Here is a 20,023-nt window from a genome sequence, read left to right as displayed (position 1 = left end):
TTCAACACCCCCCCAAACTACCTTCAGTTAGATTAGTAGTTAAGAAGAAAGATGGATTTATGGGTAAATCGGTGCAAAGACCCATCGTGGGAGTGATCATGGCTCAAGAGTTGGGAGTTCGCCTTGTTATCGGAAGGTTGCCAGTTCGAGCCCCGGCTTGGACAGTCTTGGTCGTTGTGTCCTTGGGGAAGACACTTCACTCGTTGCCTACTGGTGGTGGTCAGAGGGCCCGGTGGCGCCAGTGTCCGGTAGCCTCGCCTCTGTCAGTGCGCCCCGGGGCGGCTGTGGCTACAATGTAGCTACCATCACCAGTGTGTGAGTGTGTGGATGACAGGTTGTGTAAAGCACTTTGGGGTCCTGAGGGACTAGAAAAGCGCTATACAAATACAGACCATTTACCATCTGAGTTAGCTAACCCAGTTAGCTGAATTAGCTTTGTTTTTGTGTTTGTGAAAGATATCACAACTGTTTTTATGAATGTAAAGCATAAATAAAAAGCAAGGTGACTAAATGCTGCCCTGGTAAATGAGGTATTAATATTTTATTAAGACACAATGCAGTTAACTGTTGGTTCTGAGATGCCACACAGTCACCCACCACTCGTTGAAGCTAGCTGTGGCTGAAAGTTGTAAAACAGCAATGGGAATGCAAGCCTTGCTAACCAGGACTGTTCTGTAGAGCTAAATAAAGACTGGCTGTATCATGGTTGTGTCGGGAAACTCCAAGCGTACGTACATACTCGTTAGCAAAGAAGGCTACTTCTGCTAGCACAGCTAATGTTAGCTGCATTAAGTAAACATGCTATTCGTGGGGAGAAATTGTCCATTTCATTATTCTCAGACTATTTTCTGAGTGTTTTCTTACTTTTAGATGACTCAATATTGGGATTTCTTCCTCCTGCTTAATCAAATATTAATCAGTTGCCAGGAGCATCCACACTAAACACTTAGAGATAAGAGTCTTAGATGTCTCAGAGAGAAGTCGGCGGGGGTGGAGGTTCAGCTGCCTTTCTGCTTTGCACTTAATTTGTCTGACTTTTTATTTTCATCTTCTCCTGATTGTTAGACATAGGCACTACAGACTGCTTTTGCGTTTAAGAAACAGGTTTTTGGGGTTAAAACGGGTCACAGCAGTAACCCTGCTCGTTGGAGTGACAGCCTAACCTGATGCGTCAGTGCAGTGACACCTTATTCAATTTAGATTCAATTCACTTTTATTTACACAGTGCCAAATCCCACAGTTATCACCTCAAGGTGCTTTATTTTGTAAGGTAAAGACTCTACAGTGACACAGAGAAAACCCCAACAATCAAACAACCCCTCTGAGTAAGCACTTGGTGACAGTGGGAAGGAAAAACTCCCTTTTAACAGGAAGAAACAGAACCAGGCTCAGGGAAATACAGACCTCTGCTGTGACTTGTGGGTTAGAGAAGGAAGAATTCTGACACTAATTTCCACCCCAGAGTTCCTGGGATTTAATTCCTGCTTGTTTTCTTAATTTTCATTTTCATGTCAATGGTACTTGGCATTTTCACTGCTTTAGTTGCTGTTTTTCATTTTAACCTGAACAATCTTCTACATATTTTATGGACTCAACTCATCAGTCATAGTTTATCATCTTTACTGTCTGAAACAGAAAATGTCTCCCGAAAGAAACCAGATAATTCATCTTATAAATTAAAAAGTTGCACTGATGCAAAATCATTAACATAATTTGCATAATGTTATGAACAGAATCAACTTGCTGAGATTTTCTTACGTGTATGATTAAGGATGGATGAGTGAAAAATAGGTGTAAATCTTATACATATACGTTGTTGGTATATACCAACAACAAGAATCTTTGTGATCATCTGACCTGCAGACACGCAGAACTGTTTTCTAAACTTCTTAAACTCCAGCTTTTCTCAGCTTTGACAAATTCACTTTTACTCTTCATCTTTATCTTTTCTCCTCCTTCAGGGATTAAAACTGATGACATTTTGGTAAAAGGCATGCCTCTGCAGTATCCTGTAGGACAACACCGCCTCAATCTAGAGAGATTTCTGCACAGATGATGCCAGGCAGGAGCAATCTCAGTGACTTTTATCATAGATATGACTCTACTGTGCAGCGCTGCTGTCAACTTCAAATTCAACACATGACCTTTACAATTCATTCCACTCATGTCCACTGAAAGGGCTGGAAAACACTGGGAAATGTGGGAAATGTGGGAGGAAAAATCTCAAGTGAGAAAAACTGGATAGATGCTGCAGTTGAGTATCCAGGTCACTTAACATTCTATGCAACCAACGAAGGGGAGAGCGAAGGTGTCTGGAGTTTCAGACACTATTTATGTGAGTCAGAAGTCCTGAGAAGGAAAATAAAAGCCAAGGAGAACGAGTGAATGATTTACTTTGAGGGCAGCTAAGAGTGACAAGAGAAGAAGAGTGATTCAGTTTAGCTTAGGACTAGCTGAGTTCAGGAGAGAAGAGAAAAGATGACTTCTTGGTGACCAAATGTAGTTGTGATTAATATGCTAAACATAGCAAATACAGTACAGTGTTGTAGTCTTATACCACCCATCATTCTTTGTATTTTGCTTGGAAAATTGGAAATAGGTGCAGAGATTTATTAAAACCTGCAAAGATACATCAAAATATAAGGCCAAACACAGCATTTGTACAGTATTTGGACTGACCACCTTTATTCCTCAGCACAGCCTGAGCTCTTTGGGGAAGCCTTCTGAAATTGAGTCCTCAGGAATAGTTCTCCAGTCTTCTAGAAACGTATTGAAAGCTTTTCTTTGGATATTGGTTGCCTTTTGCTCTGTTCTGTCAAGATGATCTTGGACCTCTGTCAGATTTTCATACCTCATCCTTTTCTCCCTGTTTCCCATCCTTAAGATTGGCTTCTTGGTCTATTCTAAAGGAAGCCACTTCCATTTGATGAGGCTTTGAAAAAATGGCTCAACTGAAGGACCAGATACATCCTGTGTCAGGTCCTTTTTTAAGGAAATCACTTTCAGATTCTGCTTGTCTGCTGTAAATAGTTTTTACACTTCTTCTGATCTCCACTTGTCCAGTTTCCTCAATTTTTTAAAGACACTACATATCTCGGCATGGTGTGCAATGTTTGTGACTAATAGCTCCTTGGGAATTACGTTGTTGTTGCAAAAATATCAACTAAAGAAATTGGAAAAATGTGTTTAGCAACAGACTGATAGTAAGATATTGAAGAATTCAACAAACATCAGCACACAACAAAAGAAAATTCGTCAGAAAATGGTCAGGTACAAGGACTGGACTGAAGGAAATGACTGGAAAAGCAGCAAATGGTAAAAGAAAACATTTGAAACATCAGAAACGCTGGAGAACTACTGAACAAGAGCATTAAAAACTGTCTGGCTCCTTGGCCATTAGGTCCATCTAGGAGGTTTGAAATTTGGGAAACTAAAAACTGTGCACTTATTAGGAGACCACACTGTGCTTTGGACCAATCAAACCTGAAGGTAAAACTAACTAGAAGTTGTTTAACTCAGCGGTCTCCAACCTTTTTTGCGCCACGGACCGGTTTATGCCCAACAATATTTTCACGGACCGGCCTTTAAGGTGTCGCGGATAAATACAACAAAATGAAACTAGTACCGGTACCGAAAAAAAGAAGATTTATTCATAACACACGTGAAAAGACCCAGGAAAACCAATTTAACGATCAAAACGATAACAAAATAACGCCAAAAACCGATAAAAACCCTGAAAACCATACATTTCACACCTGAGCCTCAACTCTCGCGGCCCGGTACCAAACAACCGGGTTCGAGGCCCGGGGGTTGGGGACCGCTGGTTTAACTGGTTGCCTATGATCATATTTCTCCTCAGCACTTAGACTTCACTGTAAACTAAATTGCCGTCTACAGCAGGTGTTTTGTTTGAGGAGGCCCCAACTCCAGATGAACAGAGTTTTATTTTGGGATATTTTCAAGTATTTTGTTGGCAGAGAGTCCCAAACAGGGTAAATAAAAAGCAAAAAAGCCCTCTACAAGTTTACAGTCGGCTCATTCAAAAGTTATTCCTCTCGTCTCCTGAGCAATAAAAGGAGAGCAAAACCTAAGAAAGTTGTTCTGCAAGCCGCTCCATAAACACATAAACCCATAACTCATTTTACTCCCTCATTGATTGGAACAAACCATCTCTCTCGCTCTGCACAGTCACAAACCACCGCTGCATGAATCCCCTCCTCCCCCCATCCTCCCGTCCTCCCGGGGCTCGTATGAGGCTGGTGTTGCACCGGCTGCGGACAGGAGGAGCTCTCCAGCCATAAAAAAGGTAAAGGAGCCATTACGGTGCACCTCGGGGAGGCATCGCCATCAAATGACCTGGAACACTTTTAAAGCAGAGTCTCAGCTGACTTCCTCAGACAGCTGCTGTTGAACAAATCTTTCACCACGAGGGGCAGACGGTGTGAGACACTCCAGAACCTGTGTGTAAATGTGTGTGTGGGCGGCGGGATGAAATCCGCGTGTCTGTGCGCTTGTGATGGGCAACAGCACAAACAGGTTGGGCAGGTAAAGGCGAGGCGAGGTCAAGGTATCAGTTCGGTTTTATTTCATGTCTCCAGAGGTTTTCTGTTGCTTCCTGCAGCTTGGAGGGAAACGACTCCCGTAGAAATGCAAATGTTCTCTGCATGAGCTATATTATCACTTACCCTTTTTCCCCCGATGCTGACTTCTGTGGCTTTTTTAGCCCTCAACACACCGCATATTACTTCCATTTAGCAGGGTGGAACGACCACCCTGCACATGGTGATAGGTACCTGCTGTTAGGAGGAAGACATCACCTAATGGCTAAGCTAATATTTCTTTAATGGTTGTTATCAGTCCTGTATAATGCATACATCTGCAGTTTTTATTATCTTTGTCTGATGTGCATATTTGTGAAGATATGATGGTAAATCCATCCAAGTGAGCCACGCACTATATAAGCAAAAACACTGGGCCACATCTACACTAGCTTTTCCAAAAGCCGTGCCCCTACTGCAGCTTCCACTCTTCTGTGAAGAATTTCTACAAGATTTCGAAGCGTGCCTGTGGGAATTTTTGTCAGTTCATCCAGAAAAGCTTTTGTGAGGTCAGACACTGGATGTTGTATGTGGAGCCCAGGCTTGCCACTTCCATTGTAGTTCATCCCAAAGGTGGTTGATGGGTTTGAAGTCAGGGCTCTACACGTTTTTCCACACCAAAATCATCCAGCCATGCTTTTATGGACCTTGCTGTGGCATCCTATTACAGGACCATGCACGAATTCATTGAGCGCTTTACAACAAGGCATTCTTTGGGAAATGTTTGCACAGGCAGACTGCATGGCTAGGCGCTCGGTTTTATACACCCATGTCAAGGGAACTGGGAAGTGAAAAAATATGTGGCCTAATACGTCCACGTATCTCATGATGGTAAAGAGAAAATCCACAAATGAACACTTTTAGGATGGGCTAAGGCCAACATTTACTCACGTGTGATGTGTAATAAATTACTTTTTGGAGCAACGACACCAACACTGTTAACAAACATCCACATTTGTTGAGTTCATAGATTCAAGGTAACGTTTCTTTTTGTAAATGCATGTACAGTTATGGTTACAGACTCTTGTGCATCCGAACTTAGCTTCTAGTTTGTTTCTCTGTATTCTGTCAGAGAGAAAACAGCTTCCGAGGGTCTAGTGATGAAAATGTTTAAATGCATCTCCGCTGGCTTCACAACAGTTTGTGCTTGCGTGTGATGACTTTCTTGTATAACTGCCAGTGTCTCGTGGCCTTTCTTGCTAACGGGTGCGAGCTGTGATGTAAATCTGCACTGGTCCGTCTCACCTTGGTGGATAACCAACAGTGAGGCTAACAGAGAGTCAATTAAGGTTGAACTATGACAGCGCCGGTGTTCAGCTCACACTTGATGCAGCGTCCTTGTAATTAAACATGCCAGCAGCTACACGTGTGAAGTGCAGCCTGTCCGGACGGCTGTAACAAGGACGCCTTAAGTCAATGCGCATGTGCGCTCGGGAATTACGGGTCGTTCTTTGCGTGCTTTCAAAAATGCTTCGAGAAGAGCGTGCACGACTCTATTTCATTATCTGCCTGTGTGGTCTGTGGGTGTCTAATAGCCAAAACCTTTCTGTAATTGCAGTGGCGGCGCCTGAGGAGAGAGGGGGAGCGTGAATGTGTGTTAGACAGAGGTTTGACAAATGGACATTTGCAACCCTAATGGAGTGTGAGAACGCGATTCTAATTATATGCAGTGCCCACCGTTAGTCCAACAGCCTCATTTCTGACCACACATCCATGAAATCTGTGAGAAGACGCGGCAGCAGCATGGCCGCTGCGGTTGCATTTAATTGGACTAAACTGGATTCAAGGGCACCTTCCTGAGACCGCCTCCCTCCCTCCCTCTCTGTGTCCATCTCATATCAGCAGTCTGTCTTAATGTACGAAACTGTTTTTGTGGGAAACTTTTAAACACTTTCTTCTTCCTAATCCTCCTCCGCTGATTTTAGCAGATTTGACATGACACGACTGGTGCAACCTAAGGAGGGAAATCCTTTTATCAGCGCAGCCGGCCGTGATGAATGTGAAGACTGATGTGTGTAACGAATCAGGGGATGGTTGGGGGAATTTAGGAGCAGGAAGGAAAGGATGAAAGAAGGAAGGAAGCAGCATGAGTAGATGAACGAATTTGGAGGGTGGGGGGGTAAACAAGCAACGTTTACGACAGAAAGAGGGCAGAGAAAGGAGGAAGGAAGGACGGAAAACTGGAAAGATGGATGGAAATGGAAGCTAGCAGCACATAGACACTGTGGGGAAGTAATTAGTAAAAGGAGGATGAGAGAGTATAAAACAGAACACCAATCATCTTATGTTCTTTTTTTTCCGCGAGGCTCTTACAGATCCTGGTGCACGGCCAGCATGTGGGAAATTGCCACCAGCCATTATGAGAACGCCGGCCCATGTTGGCGAAGGACGCCAGCTATTGTTTGGATCGATGTTTGCTAAAAATAAGTTTGGACAGGAGAAAATGTTGAACTGAGATGGATCCCCATCAGCCAGCATGGCCGCAGGACAAGAAAAGTTAATTTGTTAACTTGTTGTCGGCGCGCAGAGCGAGAGCTTTGTGCAAAAAACAGTTTTAGAGTAACAGGACTCAAAGACAGGAAGTAGTTTTTACCTCAAACCACTCATTGTGTGCTTGATGGCGAACAGTGCAGGCACAGATTTTTAACCCTTTAAAGCCGGTCAGAGCAGCACGCTCCGTTTTGCGTAACTATTTTTAAATCCCGGTAGCACTGCAACCACGTGAGCTAGCGCAATAATTTTTTTTGCATATGAAACCAGAGGAGTTGTACTTACATCTTATGCCATCAGCTTGTCCTCGGTCACAGTTTCCTTCCACATATAGCTTTGCAAAAACTGCATAAAAAGCACTTGCAGCAACAAAAACATAATATTCCAGAAACACGCTTTGCTGATCCGATCAGCTGTTTGTAACACTTCCTACGTCCATCAGCGCGAACTATCGCATGTCCGCCATGACCTGCCCGAAACCGGAAGTGACGTCATTTTTGCGGAAATGTAGTTTTTTACCATCAGGGCCTCATGAGCCTATACTGGTGTTTTTAAAAGTTATTTTTGACTTTATGACTTTCTGTGTCGTTTCTGGGATGCTTAGGACTCATATTGCACTGCTGGAAATAGTTTATTTTGATGCATATGCTGCTTTTTTGCAAATTTGCATTATAATATTTATTTTCGTTTTTCCTGCAGTGTATAAAAATTGGTGTATTTCAAAAATAAAACTATGAAGACACTCAAAATAAATTTCCTGTGGTGGGAAACTATTTTGTGCAACTTTTTTGTATTTACAGTTTTGAGGGATAAGCCTCTTAAATTTCTCTAACTAGAAATATATGTTAAAAAAACAAAAATTTTCAATTTTTTTGTAGTTTATTGCACTTTTCTGCAATTTATGTAATTACTATGCACTTAATGCAAACATATCATTAAAATTTAGGCTGTAATGGTTGTATTGATGTATAGCAACTTGAAATGCTCCCAAAAATGGCTCCACAGCATGTAAACATATAATATAAGCTCTGGCGGACTTGGTTCTATGGTAGGTCTTAAAGGGTTAAAAGAGAGGAAGTTAGATACACAAGGGCAAACAGGCTATGTGAATCTATGTAGCGCTATAATGTAGCCTGCACAGGTTGCAGCATTCATACTGTGCAGGCAGAGTCACTGGCAATGTGACACTAATGCAGTCAGCCCCACCCACGTGCATGTTAATAGACATTATGTTAATAGATAAGGGGCAGCCAATCAGCAGAGAGCTGGCTATAAATGAAAGGAGGTTTTAATCTGAGCAGAGCACATGTATGAATACATTTACTGTATTATCTTGAATTGTAAATAATGCAACTCTACCAGCATCTAAGAGGGTAACATGGCGCTGAAAGTGAATATAATAGATTTTTTTCTTTCCTCTAGTCCTTAAAAAGAGACGCCGTGTTTCAGATCGACGATGACCTGAAGGCTCAGTATAAGAAAATAAAGAATATTTATTATTCGCTGGGATTTGTTTTAGCTAATTGAAACTGTGTTGGAATACATTCATATGTAAAGTCGCTTCTGCTGGCACCATTTTAATGATGTTAGTATGGGAAGCTTCAAACTAGCCTGCTGGCCTTGTTTGGTGGAGTTTGTTAAAGTCGATTAGAAACGAATGAAAAAAACTCCAAATGAGACAAATAACACTCATTAAAAAAACTGTCATTTTCATAACTAAGAGAGTGATGAGCAGAACCAGAATCAATTATTCTTTTAATCGCTGAAAGCTACTAAAGAAAAAAAATACAAATGAATAAAAAGATGAAAATGCTTCTTCTCACAGCAAAGTTCAGAGTTCAGTAAATCTTTCAGCCTCAGGAACAAAACTATTCTTAAGTTTGGTGGTACAGCAGCAGATACTTGTGTTTATCTGTTTATCTGCCAGATGGCAGCGTGGTAAACAGGCTGTGGATGGAGTGGGTGTCGTGTCCTTCGGAATTTAATAAAAATAGCAGCCTAGCGAATCTTGAGAATGGAGGTCAATGCAAATAGATGCAGTTGGTGGTTGAAAAGTTTTTTCTCATCTTTGTGAAGAAAAAACAGAAAAATTCCACTTTTAGTGGTTTGTTGGTTCAAAGGCACTTTTCAGAAAAATATATTATATTGTACATTACGTTGCACTTACACATGTAAGCAAGCAACCAAAAATTGCAGATACTAATTCTGCAGAAATCAAGCATAAATTGCAGATAGTTTAGGTAAAATGTTTAATTGTGGTTTAACAGGTGGTTTAACTCCTGACTCTTTGGCTTTCTTGACTCGTCAGACTTATTCTTACCTCGAGACCCCAGTGTGGTGAGATCTCGTGCCAAAATGCAGAAAATAACATCCCAGTTGTATTAAACCCAACACAACCCCACAAACTCCTGCTTCGGTGAACACACAGTACCTCTCCGTCTTTGGACTCCAGTCGCAGCTCGCTCCTGCAGATGGCCTGGATGTCTCCGGCCTCAGCCAGGATCTGGATTCCCTTCGGGGCCTCCATCAGCAGAGAGCGGGTAGGAGACTCCAGCCTGGAAACATACAGAGGCAGCAGCTTACAAACGGCAGGTACAACGTTCAGGGTGAGGAGCTGAAGTGAACTCTAACAGGGTAAGGAAGAGCACCGATTCATGTATGATGGGTGGGAAATAGTTTACATGATACATATGGCACAGGAGCCTTGAAGGTTTACATGGAAACCAAGCACCAAGTTAACAGATGTATCAGAAAAGAAAGGGTAAATTCAGCAGTTGTATAAGTTCTATTAGTAAATACACCCAAAGTGTTCATCAGTATCAGACTGAAAGTGGAAACGTTTTAAAAACTTGATTCACGTCAAACTAACATATTTATGTAAGGGAATCTGCTCATTAGACTACTGCATTACAGACATTTACAGCATTTTACCCGTAAATATTTGTTTCTATGAATAAACAGTTTTGGGTACGTGGACCAGCTAACAGAAAAACCAAATGAACGGATTATCCACTTCTATTTGTGAATGACAGTGGAGGTTCCAGACCTCTGAATCGCTGCTAACATGTCTTCAATTCCTTCAATGATCTTAAATTATACCAACATTTGTTTTATACCTAATTCACCAAGACGTCAACAATTTGTAGTTAGAATAAGCCACAGGTTTCAAGATGTCCAGAAAAGTCACAAATTGGGGAAAAAGTTGAAAGTGGATGTAGAGTACTGTGCTATCTCTTAGAGGTGGGAATCACCATACATCCCACGATACGATATTATCACAATACTTAACGCACGATACGATATTATTGCAATTTTTTAAAAATATTTTGCGATATTCAGATTCTGTACATAAAGGTAAACTTTATCAATATTCATTTTATTTAATATCAAAGTCTCACACTCAGTCTTTCTCTCATTTCAGTTTTATTGTTGACAAACTGAACGGTTTGTATTACAGTCTAGTCCAACTTAACTGAATGCAAATTAAAATAAGTAAACTGTCATGTTTATTGCTGCCATAAACAAGTTAAACACATTTGGACAGTGAAGGAATGTCAGGATTCTTGCTCAGAAAAAGGATCAACATGCTCTGAAGTCAGAGCACAAAAACCTTTTTGTAACAAAATATCAATTTCTGCTGTCGAAACATTATTAGCAAACAAAATATCACGATGCTACACAGTATCGATTTTTCCCCCCATCCCTGCTATCTCTATATTTTGCTTCCAAGTGTTGAGTGAGCAACAGTGGTCAAGCCAAATATTGACTTTCAAGCTTGTTAGAATTGTACAAGCTCTGTTTTTGCCTTTTATCCTCTATTTCCATCTGTGTTTGCACACGTTTCAATAAATCACTGCACCTGTTTCATGTTTTTCTAGCTAAATATTTAAAACACGAGGGCTAAATCAAGACTTGTGCGCACAGTACTCTATTACACATTATTATATGTCTTTGCGGTTCCTCCACAGTGACCTGAACTTACGTGTAATGAAAAAACAAAAACAGTCTGAAGAATTGAAGAAAAACGTGAGAACAGCTACTTTGAAACCAGTGCTGTGAATGGAGCACAAAGTAAGTGGATCTGACACTCGAACACTACGGCCCCTCTGCATGCTGTGGCTGTTCAAAATTTCTGCATGAGGATTAAAAAAAATCAGCCCACTCGGCTTCACATCTTGACAAAACCACTCAGAGCTACAAGCCGATCTCTACAGGAAGCTGCAGAGATGTCAGAGCGCCTCACGACAGTCAAACCTAAACAGGAGCGCTCTGTACACTTCCTGTCTTCCTGTCACCACGCTGGTTGTGGATAAAATACGTGATGTTTTTTTTCCACATGGAAGGTTTTAGCTGATACCACAACGAGAGAATGCGAGGTTTTGTTCTGAATGAAGCGTAGCTAACGAATACTTGGATTCTTTGCAGTCAGCGACTGCCTGAAGTCTACAAATGATGGACATCACCAAATGTTGAGTTTCCTCGCTTGATGTTCTCCGTCAGGCTTTGACTGTAGTCACCCGCAGTTGTTCCCTGTTTGTGGGTCTCTCTGCATTGTTTGCTATTTAATATGCAAAACCTGCTCTGCTGGATACGAATCGAAGGATATCCCATTTCTTTGCATTGAGAAACTCATGGATTGGATCTTTTGACGCAAAAGAATCCAAAACCATGGATCTTTAGCAGTTTGTTTTGGGTCGTTATTTGCTGTCTGATCAGGTTTTTTCTGAGTCTGAGCAGAGAGAACAGCTCTGTACACATCAGAAGTCACTGGCAGCCACAAATACAAACCAAATCCACCGTAACTAACAGGTGATGCAGTATACTGAGAATGTGAGTGTTTCTCTCCTACTTCATATTTTTCTCATCATCATTCTGATTCACCTTGGTTTCATCTGTCCAAAGACTTTTTCCAGAACTTTCCAGGTTCTTTTACATGTTTTCTTTGGAAAGTGTCATCTGTCCTTAAAACCAGTGGTTTGTGTTGTAAATCTTCTGTGTTCATGAGGGTGTCTCATTTATCCATAACAATGATAGGCCCACCTCTTTGAGTGTTCTTAGCTTGGTTAAATGTTGTGAATGCGTTTTTGTGAGTTTAGCTGCCGTCTTTGGTCTTTCAGGCCTTTTGGTGTGGCTGGCTTTCTTCAACTAAATGAGGAGAAGACTGAAGTTCTTGTTTGTGCTCCTAAAAATGTTGTAGCTAGTGTTATGGAAAACTTGGGTCCACTTGCTACATTTGCAAAACCGTCTATCAGGAGCCTTGGTGTTAGTAGTGACTCAGCTCTGACTTTGGATGCATGTAAAATCTCTGGTTCGCTCCTGTTTTTATCACTTGAGAAACATTGCTAAGCTGAGTCCCATTGTATCGCGCTCCGAATTAGAAATTGTCATTAATGCATTTGTTTCATCTCGTCTGGACTATTGTAACTCTTTGTTTACTTGTTTATGTAAAGCCTCTTTGGAGCGTCTGCAAGTCGTTCAGAACGCTGCTGCAAAGCTTCTGACCAAGTCCTCCAAGTTTTCCCATGTCACACCCCTGATTCAGCTGCACTGGCTCCCCGTTAAATTCAGAATCCAGTTTAAGGTTTTGACCTTGACCTTCAGGGCTCTGCATGGACAAGCACCAACATATATAAGTGAACTTTTACATCCATACATTCCCAGCAGGTCCCTGAGGTCATGTGACCAGGGCTTGCTTGCTGTCCAACACACAAGGCTGAAAACAAAAGGCGACAAAGCTTTTGTGACTGTGGCCCCCAGACTGTGGAAGTCTCTCCCTTTGAGCTGAGATCTGTGGACTCAGTGGTCGCTTTTAAAAAACAGCTAAAAACACATCTTTTTAAACTTGCTTTTGGTTGATTTTTATTTTTAGGTTTTAGCTTCTGTGAAGCACTTTGTGATTTTTATCTTGAAAGGTGCTATATAAATAAAGTTTTACTTACTTACTTTACTGGAGAGTTTATTATAAGCAGCTGCAACAACCACCTTAGGTTGGTTGTTGGGAGGCAACCTGTTTCCAAACAATTGTTTAATTTATCACCTATAAATGTACACAGACTGCAAACAGCTAACGTAATCTCTAGCAGAGTCAGTCTGTGCCGATGAGCACAACTCAACTGCAACACTTGGGAACAGGGTCTCGTTTCAACTGCTAGCATCTAGTTGTGTTGTGATATTCCTGTACAAATGCAAGAGTGCAGCATGCCTATGTATAACTCTTCAGGTAAATTACTCTCCTGCAGTAATTTAACTAAATTTCAGAATATTGTATACTGAATATGATTCAGACAATAACACAATTGCAAATTTTGCAAAGTTATCATAAACAGATTGCATGTAATCACCAAACTGACCTCATTCAATTGCAAACCAATGAGAGCGACAGCTGTTTGGCTCCGCCTTTTTACTGCTTTATTATCATATGAAGACAGCAGCCGACGGAGCCGTCACAGATCCAAAGGAACCACTTTAGTGCTGCTGTCTCCAACCACTGCTTCCCCCGTGTGGCCGTAGCATTAGCTTCTGTGCACTCAGTGTGTTAATCTGAAGCATGTTTTCACTCTATTTCCTCAGCTGAGACTCTGTTTCCAAATTGTTTTTCATGCATTTAAAACCCAGATAAACATGATGTGTTGACTGGTTTATTCATTACAGCAGGGATTCTCGTTTATAGTCTCGTTTAAGTAGAAAGGTAAGACAGAAACTACTCGGAGACGGCATTGCTGAAGAGTTTTTTGGTGGTGGTGGAGTAAGAAACAAACCCATAAATCAAAGCTTCTATATGACTTGCAAAGTGTGATTAATCACTGGCTCTGTGCATATTTTTAGTCTACTGTAAATTACCCTCTAAAGTTTCTTTTAACTGTATTTTAAAGCTAAGATTATAACGAACTCCACTCTTTAAATAGAGTCTTGAACTGGAAGTCTGTGTATCTGCTTGAACACGCTTTAAGTTTAAAATGCACAAATGATTACAGGAATACTTATGTGAAAAGTGTAGAAACATCAGTTGCAGTGAGGAACTATTACCCAGCTCTGCAGTTCAGCTAAGTACTACTAAACATTCACCTGAGCAAAAAACTGCAAAGTAAATTAAAAGTGTGCACACCTGTATTTTCACATTTTTCCTTCCTGTCAAACATGATGAGAAAAGCTAGAAATAAGAAGAAAGTTTTTAAAAATACACTATAAATTTCTGAAAATTCATATAACAGAACTCTGAAACTGTTTATATGCAATATATAAGAAATCTATATGAGAAAAATCACAACAGGGAGTAAAGTCATGCAAGTTGCATCAGCGAGAGTAACAGAGATTACAGAAGAAGCACAAGAATAAGATGGTAGATGAACCCATGCGTGCTGACATAATCTCGAGTTTGCTCCTGGCGTCATTAATGAATAAATTCACCTGGGTGGTGACCTGCGTTCCCCCGAGAACAAAGAACATCGAGGTGCTGTTGCACCAGATGGAAATGTCGAAAGAGGCAAGAAAGAAAACCAGCAGCAAAGTTCACTTTAGTTTCAGAGTTCAGCGTCGGGTTATCTGGGAGGGAAAAAATTCCAGGATTTTCTTCGTTTCATGAAAAAAGTAGCTTAAAGCTCTTCAAATGACAGGACGTCAGTTCGGAGGAGTTTAATATGGAGAGAAAGATAAATTTACAGTAACTGAGTCAAAACTTTATTGACTTTTATCTGAGCGTACGATTGTGTTATTATTCTAAAGTCCTTCTAGAACAGGTTATTCATTCATTAAAAAATCCTACTCATGTTGATGCCACATATATTTGTTTAAAAAGAAAAGAATAAAGCTTTGTTTTCAGTTACACTTTGATAGTTTGTTGTAGTCTACTTGGTAAACGGACTGACTCTTATGTAGCGCTTTCTACACCACCTGAGCACCAGAGCTCCAATGCATTGGATGCATTGGAGAGCAACTTGTCCAAGGATATTTGGCAAATGGGGATCAAACCACTCCTTGGATACAGTCAGCCAAGGAAAAGCAAAAATGGACACTAACACTGGACAGTTGTTGATTGGCATTTTTTTCGGGTGGCAAGGACCTAAAGACCACAATTTTCTTATGAGTCTCAATTCCTTCTGTGGCATTCGGTGGTGAATTTATGACAAACGACATGAAAGCATAGATCCATCCTGCCTTGTAGTTTCAGGTCAGGGTGGGGGGGATATTTTTTGGATCCCACCAGCTGAGCCTCTTCAAACACCACAGCGTACCTGAGTATTGTTGGTGACCACGTCTACGTCTTTATAACTCTGTATCACAAAGCTTGGCTACCTAAAACTGGCCTCCAGAGTCACCAGAACTCAATCACATCTCTGGGATGTGGTGGAAATGGCAGAGCTACATCGTTGATGTGCAGCTGACAAATCTGCAGCACGTGTTGGTAGTGATGCTACCAAAATCTCTGAGGAATATTTCTAGCATCACGTTGCATTTCATAAAGACTTAAAGAAATAAGAAGGGGGTCCAACCTGGAAGTAGCAAGGTGTACGTAAAGAAGTTGGTGAGAATATTGGTAATTATTTCCTATTATAATGTCCCTGACATTATAATAGATACAATACATATTACCCTTGGTAATAAAGTAATTTGACTAAACTAAGAAGCCATGCTGACATGTTGTTTTTTCATTTAAAATCCCAGCAGTTACTGTATTTGTAACACCAGTGAGCTCGAACTAAAGAAACCTCTGTTCCAAAGGCAAATGAGCAAATTACCAAATTAAAACTTCAGCTTCCTTTGCTTTATCCCTTGATCTCTGCCACAAGGGTTAATCCCCACTGCATATTAATTACTGCACATTGAACAGAGGCTGGTAATTAATTAAATACATAGTCGTTAATAACAAAATGTCATTGTGACTGATTGACTTGACCGCGTGCTTAGTCTTTATGATAAGCGCTCTTATAAAGACGTGCTCTGTATAGATGGCGTGAATCAGTCCTTCGGTTAACTTCCTTCCTCTGCTACTGAACATTTCTGACGAATCCCTCATTACTGTATATCAGCCCTGTGCTCATTTCTATAGTTTTTGCCTGCCGTGATCGATTTGTATTCCCAGCGAGCTGTGTCACTGGGGGGCAAATAAAAACAGATTAGAGACAACACAATTTAAAACTGTTGTATCTGGACATTAAGAGAGCATGGACTAGACTTTAATCTTACACTTTGCAAAACAAGGGAGTAAAAATTGATCCCATAGAGGTGGTTCGGAGAATACTGAAATGCCTCTTCAAGCCAAAGAAAAAAGCCCCGAATGCCGATGACTGAGAACATCCAGCTCCCCATTACTCTTCTGACTTTTCTCATCGCCTCTCAAATTTAGGGTTTGAGTGCAAGTTGGATGACGGAGTATCACGATGAGTGTTTTCAAACTAAGTAACCCATTTTTTTGGAACCTGACCAACTGTATTTCAGCTCCTTGTCAACAGAACATAAAAGTCACATCAGTTGGTGGATGTGGCTAAAAAACCAAAGACGCTGTAGCAACTCATTCAGAAGAGAGTCCCACCCTAAAGCATAGCGTGCTTGATCGTCTGTTTGACTCTAATGGGGAACATGAATTACAGCATAGCCATTGTATTGCATTCAATAGGATTTCAAACTAGTGATTAAGGATATAAACTCATCAGCCATGCGTATAATAAAGTTATGTATCAAGAGAGCTCACTCCTGTTTTCTCATGGACTTCTAGGTCAAAACGCTATCAGTTGATGACGATGTAATACTCGCATCACTTTGCTTAGAAGTCGGAGAAGCCCTGCTCCAAAATCGACACCTTCAGCACCAAATCACACATACTGAGAAAAACCCAATAATCATATGACCCCCTATGAGCAAGCACTTTGGCGACAGTGGGAAGGAAAAACTCCCTTTTAACAGGAAGAAACCTCCAACCAGGCTCAGGGAGGGGCGGGGCCAGCTGCTGCAACCGGTTGGGGTGAGAGAAGGAAGACAGGATAAAGACATGCTGTGGAAGAGAGACAGAGGTTAACCCTTTAAAGCCGGTCGGAGCAGCACGCTCTGTTTTGCGTAACTATTTTTAAATCCCGGTAGCTCTGCAACCACGTGAGCTAGCGCAAAATTTTTTTTTGCATATGAAACCGGAGGAGTTGTACTTACATCTTATGCCATCAGCTTGTCCTCGGTCACAGTTTCCTTCCACATATAGCTTTGCAAAAACTGCATAAAAAGCACTTGCAGCAACAAAAACATAATATTCCAGAAACACGCTTTGCTGATCCGATCAGCTGTTCGTAACACTTCCTACGGTGGAATAGACGTCAGAGCGAACTTTCGCATGTCCGCCATTACCTGCCCGAAACCGGAAGTGACGCCATTTTTGCGGAAATGTAGTTTTTTTACTATCAGGGCCTCATGAGCCTATACTGGTGTTTTTAAAAGTTATGTTTGACTTTATGACTTTCTGTGTGGTTTCTGGGATGCTTAGGACTCATATTGCACTGCTGGAAATAGTTTATTTTGATGCATATGCTGCTTTTTTGCAAATTTGCATTATAATATTTATTTTCGTTTTTTCCTGCAGTGTATAAAAATTGGTGTATTTCAAAAATAAAACTATGAAGACACTCAAAATAAATTTCCTGTGGTGGGAAACTAGTTTGTGCAACTTTTTTGTATTTACAGTTTTGAGGGATAAGCCTCTTAAATTTCTCTAACTAGAAATATATGTTAAAAAACAAAAACGATTTTCAATTTTTTTGTAGTTTATTGCACTTTTTTGCAATTTATGTAATTACTATGCACTTAATGCAAACATATTATTAAAATTTAGGCTATAATGGTTGTATTGATGTATAGCAACTTGAAATGCTCCCAAAAATGGCTCCACAGCATGTAAAAATATAATATAAGCTCTGGCGGACTTGGTTCTATGGTAGGTCTTAATAGACCTCTCTGCACTAAATCGTACCTTTTATTAACCCTTTAACTCATATTGAGTGAAGAAGAAATACTCAATGCATCATGGGAATCAGCATAACTAAGGGAGGATTCAGGGTCACCTGATCCAGCCCTAACTATATGCTTTAGCAAAAAGGAAAGTTTGAAGCCTAATCTTAAAAGTAGAGATAGTGTCTGTCTCCTGAATCCAAACTGGAAGCTGGTTCCACAGAAGAGGGGCCTGAAAACTGAAGGCTCTGCCTCCCATTCTACTTTTAAAGTGTACTTATGTAGTTTTACAGTCAGATGGCACAACAACAGATATTTTGCCACAATGACAAAATGTATTTTTTTTAGAACAAAGGTGAGGCTTTCAAACCCAGGAGCATTATACTAGCTGTCAAGCATGGTGGGGGTCGCATCATGCTCTGCAGATGTTTTGCTGCCTGTGGTTCTGGCACAAAGTGGATTGAATGATGAAGGAGGACAACTTCACCTCAAATCAACAGCAGGATGAAACACAAATGAGTGCTCTAACAGGACAAAGATCCCAAACACATGGATATAAAGCAGGCAAACCTCCGAAATCTTAAACTAAAACCTCTAACTCTAATTTGTGACCACATTTAACAGCTGGGTCCATGCCAGGAAACCACACTGCTACCAATTCTGCCACGAGGTAAAAGTAGAAAATACAGAACACGTGATGGAGCGAATTCCAACAAAAGGTGCTGATAAAGAAATATAAAAAGCATAAAATCTAACAAATCACAAGAGGTAGACACAAGTAGGAGGACAGGAATATTTATATACTGAAGGCTGATTGACAAATAACAGCAAGTGGGACTAGACACGAGTGAAAACCATGAAACAAGTAAAATCAGCACAGGATATGAAAAGAAAACTAACCTTCAGTGGAAAACAATCGTAAAGCGAATACCAAACTAGACTAGAGACATTAAAGGCAAAGAAGGATGAAGGTATAAACAGAAAAGACAAGAAAGAGGCAGGAACGGGGAGGGAAATCCAACGGAAACTGACTTTAAACAATCCAAAGGTCAAAGGCTGTTGCTCGTCCTTGTCCTGTATAAATAAATAAAAATGAATACGCCGCAAGACGAAGAAGTTTGTTCAGGTTCAAAGGACCTCAGACATATTCTGTGTCAGTGGAAGGGAGGTTATAAAAAGAAATCCTCCTCTATTACTCCTTCTAAAGGCCTTCCTCCTCTCTCATCTCCGCTCATTCTCCCAGGTTGCTCCTCGGGGAGTCAGACAATGAAATATTTCTCTCTCTCCGCCTTGTATCCGTATTCATTTCCTCTCCACCACCCCGGCGAATTGAAACTTTGTCTCCTGCTCTTTCCCATCTCCTCGCCTCTCGTTCTAATATAAAGTGTTTTTCATATTTAAAAAAAATCCAGACTTAAAACAGAAGTGTACAGAACAGATTTCAAAGTGAAGAATGCTTCTTTAATGTAATCCTTCCATCAGGATATTTATGTACTTCCACTTTATAATAATATATTCCTCTGCCTGTTATTCGTCTTTTGACTCTTTGCTGTCGCCTATTACTTTCGCGGCTGCCGCCGCCTCATTTCCCCACAGCGATCAATACGGTTTCATCTCGTTCACGTCTTCCATTCCACTTTTGGACATCCTCATTTCCTCTCTCTCCTTCCTCGGCCCTGCCTCATATCTACAACTACAATCAAAGGTTAATAACTCTTCACACTCATATTGTCTGCCTTCAGATAACAACTGGTATGTTTTTTTTTTAATGACACCGACTGTAAACTTGCACAGACCGAAGCCTGCAGGCGCCGTCCGCACGCTCCCCGTTGGCTGCGCCTGACTCCTTTGTCCTTGGCCACGGCGCCTTCGCCTGATTAGCTGCCACCGTTTGCAGCGGTCAGAGCTGTTTGGTGTTATAAATATAGTGTAAGCTACGTTGAGTTGGAACGGGCTGCCTTTGTGCTACATAGAAAATCATAGGTTAAATGGCAATCTGGGGCAGT

General features: G+C 41.0%; 1 protein-coding gene across 8 annotated transcripts in view; it reads right to left on the bottom strand.

Annotated features, from left to right (window-relative positions):
- Positions 1-20,023, bottom strand: part of sgcd (sarcoglycan, delta (dystrophin-associated glycoprotein)) — a 598,968-nt gene that overhangs the window by 6,175 nt on the left and 572,770 nt on the right. For all 8 annotated transcript variants that reach the window (XM_085173729.1, XM_085173730.1, XM_085173727.1 and 5 more), the window contains one exon: positions 9,520-9,643. In XM_085173729.1, coding sequence (XP_085029855.1) covers positions 9,520-9,643 — 124 coding nt within the window. The remainder of the gene's footprint in view (positions 1-9,519; positions 9,644-20,023) is intronic.

Source organism: Neolamprologus multifasciatus, chromosome 10 (genome assembly GCF_963576455.1).
Source record: "Neolamprologus multifasciatus chromosome 10, fNeoMul1.2, whole genome shotgun sequence".
NCBI lineage: Eukaryota > Metazoa > Chordata > Actinopteri > Cichliformes > Cichlidae > Neolamprologus > Neolamprologus multifasciatus.
This window is presented reverse-complemented; position numbering and strand designations above follow the sequence as displayed.